The sequence below is a fragment of the Etheostoma spectabile genome, chromosome 6 (assembly GCF_008692095.1).
Source record: "Etheostoma spectabile isolate EspeVRDwgs_2016 chromosome 6, UIUC_Espe_1.0, whole genome shotgun sequence".
Classification (NCBI taxonomy): Eukaryota; Metazoa; Chordata; class Actinopteri; order Perciformes; family Percidae; genus Etheostoma; species Etheostoma spectabile.
Window position 1 is genome coordinate 18,424,476 of NC_045738.1, and position 3,156 is coordinate 18,427,631.

At 44.6% G+C, this 3,156-nt stretch overlaps 1 protein-coding gene across 7 annotated transcripts in view; it reads right to left on the reverse strand.

Annotated features, from left to right (window-relative positions):
* etv1 (ETS variant transcription factor 1) overlaps positions 1–2,923 on the reverse strand; it is a 23,532-nt gene extending 20,609 nt beyond the window's left edge. Inside the window, exons 1-7 of one of the 7 annotated variants that reach the window (XM_032519089.1) lie at positions 2,897–2,923; positions 2,186–2,313; positions 1,701–1,920; positions 1,310–1,423; positions 1,081–1,131; positions 761–851; positions 389–436 (exon numbers count right to left, since the gene is read on the reverse strand). In XM_032519089.1, coding sequence (XP_032374980.1) covers positions 389–436; positions 761–851; positions 1,081–1,131; positions 1,310–1,354 — 235 coding nt within the window. In that variant the 5' untranslated portion in view covers positions 1,355–1,423; positions 1,701–1,920; positions 2,186–2,313; positions 2,897–2,923. Of the gene's footprint in view, positions 1–388; positions 437–760; positions 852–1,080; positions 1,132–1,309; positions 1,424–1,700; positions 1,928–2,185; positions 2,314–2,896 lie in introns of those variants that run through there. The other 6 variants (XM_032519092.1, XM_032519091.1, XM_032519095.1 and 3 more) reach the window with 6 other exon arrangements.
* Positions 2,924–3,156: the final 233 nt, after the last annotated feature.

The following is a 3,156-nucleotide window of genomic DNA, read 5'->3' on the forward strand; positions in this document are numbered from 1 at the left end:
AGAGAGAGAGCGATAAGGGGGAGAGAGAGCAGATGAAAGAGAGAGAGGGAGCTGGTTACAGCAGAGCTGAGGTGGAGGTGGTGGCGGCTGCTGGCGTGCAGCGTGTTAGCTCCTGCCAAAAGCAGAAGAGACAGTGAGCGTCGGAGAGCCTTCTCCTGGTAATTTGTGATGACACTCTCTGGGTAGAGCCTCCTCTGTCTCCCTCAAGACCCCTCGCTCACAGTCTTTAATGTATGCATGACACACAAGGTGCCTCTTCCACACAGGCTTTTAATTGGACTGCGACGCTAGGCTTGTAACTCCAGGCAGCTTTTTTCCCCACCCTCACAACCTATTCATTTTTTACCCATCTCTCCTCCTTTCTTTGCCCGAGATTTAAAACACTCACCTTCTGCCAGCCAAGTCTCCTGCAGCTGACTGAGGTCCTGGAAGAGCCCTGAAAGGGGGGAACCAAAGCAGAGAACAGAGCTTGAAGGCGGTTAAAAACAGTCAAAGCACTGGAGGAGCATCAGAAACAAATGACTTCATTACAGCGGGCTCATGTGCCGTTAGAGCCACTGGAGCTCGGTGGGCACGTGTGCAGCTAATAACAAGTCAATTTGTGTCTCTGACCACTGACAGAGGCTTGTGAGAATCATCGCAGGCCGCTGTGTTGTAATTGAGATTCTGTAGTTAGCAGCGCAGGTGGTCACAAACCAATTGAATTTTGCTAAATGTTTAGTAGCCGTGAAATTAACTTCTCCCTCTGCCCTTTGCCTACCTTCAGTGTCCAGAGCCAGGTCGGACTTAATGAATTTTCTCTTTCTGTCATTTGCTGGCCTCTCGCAGCTCGTTGTCTTTTCTTGCGGCTGCTGCACAAAAGAGAAGAAGAAGACACAAATCAATTCATTGTTTTCCTCATTGGAGCAGTGATTGTGTTGTTGGCTGCAGCACACGTGCAACTAAAAAGAGCTCAATGAGCCACTCATTGATGCCTCACACACTTCTAAAGCCATGCAAAGGAACCTCACCAGGCTTAATTAACAAGTTGTAAGATGGTGCATGACCAATCACACTATTATTGAATAGTGTAGTGGGCACCTTGTTTAGCTGTTTATCTTTGATTATAAGATGAAACCTAAATCCTGGTCCCTGAGGGAAAAATAAGTCGCAGCAGCAGGAAGGAAGACGGATGAGATCAAAACAAATGGAAAAGTATTAGAGAGAAGATTTGACGTTTAGAGCAAGCAAAGGACTTGGCGATGATGTGAAAGATCTGCATCTGCTATTTGATTTGCTTCAAAGTTTGTTTTAGCCAATGATAACTCACTTTGGAGTTACAGTAAGGCACTTGCTGGTCGTGAACTCTATCCATTCTGCACCGCTGTGGCTTTAATTGACGAGAGATCTGCAAAGTCCCCAGAGTCTGTCAGAGCCGCTCACCCTTCAAATGGTGACAAGGATAGAAAGCAGAAAGAAATAGGAGATAAGTAGATGTCTCATTCATTAAGGCACAGTTTGGTTTAGCAACCAATTGCTACAGTTTTAAGACGGAAATTACCGACAACACCTCCAGCGATGCTGTAAAGTTAAGTTGACAATCTGCAAATTTCGTGCGTAAGCGAGGAGCGAGTGAGCTGCAGGGCGCAGCAAAAAATCTTTTAAACGATAAAATAACCTTATGAAGCCGAGGAAGTGTGGAAAAACTCACAGGCACTTACCAAGTGACCTCGCTTTCATCCGCGCGCAGATTGCCACGGAGCGGCTGCAGGATCTCCACAGTCCCGGGTGCTGCCTGCGCTTCTCCCCGCTCACTGTGTTGCTTTCTAGCGGCTTGGCATCGCCTCCCGGGGCCTCCCACGGAAACAAGCAGCACTCCGCTTCCTATTGGTCGTCAATGTCTTTCACAGGATCGGATGGCTGGCAGTCAATCACGCGCGGCTGCTGGCGGTGAGCACTGTGAGAACTCAACGTTAAAGTGTCAAGCGTTTTTAAATATAAAAACTAGTTTTGGACTTTGGAGTTTTTAATAATGGAACATGTGCCAAACTTCAGCATAGTCTTTTACGTGTTTGCGGACTCGCGCGCGCGCGCGCGCACACACACACACACACACACACACACACAGAGTCCTGTCCTTACCCTCTCTGCCTCCCGTTTTCCTCGCACACACTGTGTAGGGCCTACACACACAGACACTCCTCACTCCTTTCCCGGTCAAGTTTGTGTCCATGGTAACTGTGTTTTGAAGAGTCTCCAGAGGGACTTAGCTTGAAGCGCGAGCTCTCCCCTCTCCTGTAAGGGATACATTGTTGGGAGTGCAGAGGCACTGACCTGGAGAAGCACAGGTCACAGGATCAAAATGAGGACACAGCTTCCAAAAAAACTAATCTGCTTCCTACACACCACACACACACACACACACACACACACACACACACACACACACACACACACGGCCGGTAAATAAATAGTCATAACCTAGCTAGTGTACTGGGGGAAGTTTTAATCGTGCTGTTTTCCTGCAGCTTTGTGGTTTACAATAATGCCGTTTTTTTTAAATATATATTTACATTTAACACTGTACAACAGATAGCCTACATGAAATTTAAACTACATTACAAACTATAATACTGACTGGCAAAGTGTTTAGAATTAAAAATAATGGAACAGCATGTGAAAACAAGGTTTAGGGTAGCTGCTCTATTGATAGCTACTAGGTATGGCTATCTTTGGCCTACTAGCTAGCTAAGTCAGCTAAATTAAACAGGTGTGCTAATAGCTCGAGAACATTTATTTGCAATTGTTTTCTAAATGGATGTTAAAACTGTTCAGCAACATACTTGATATTATTACCCGTTTCCTTTTATTTAATATTGGATTAATATTACTCTACAAAATTTACAAATTTACTTACCTAATATTGTCATTCTGCTTGTTGTATTCCAATGGCTTTCTGTATGTGTGTGTGTGTGTGTGTGTGTCAGTCAGTGGTGAAATAAGTACTACTCAGATCTTGCACTTAAAAATTGTAAGTAGCAATACCATACCACAGTGTAAAAAATACTAGTAAAAATCATGCATTCAAAGTTTTACCAAAGTATAAGTACATCCAATACCTACTCAAAGTAAAAGTAGTCATTATGCAGAATGACCCATTTCAGAGTTATATTATTG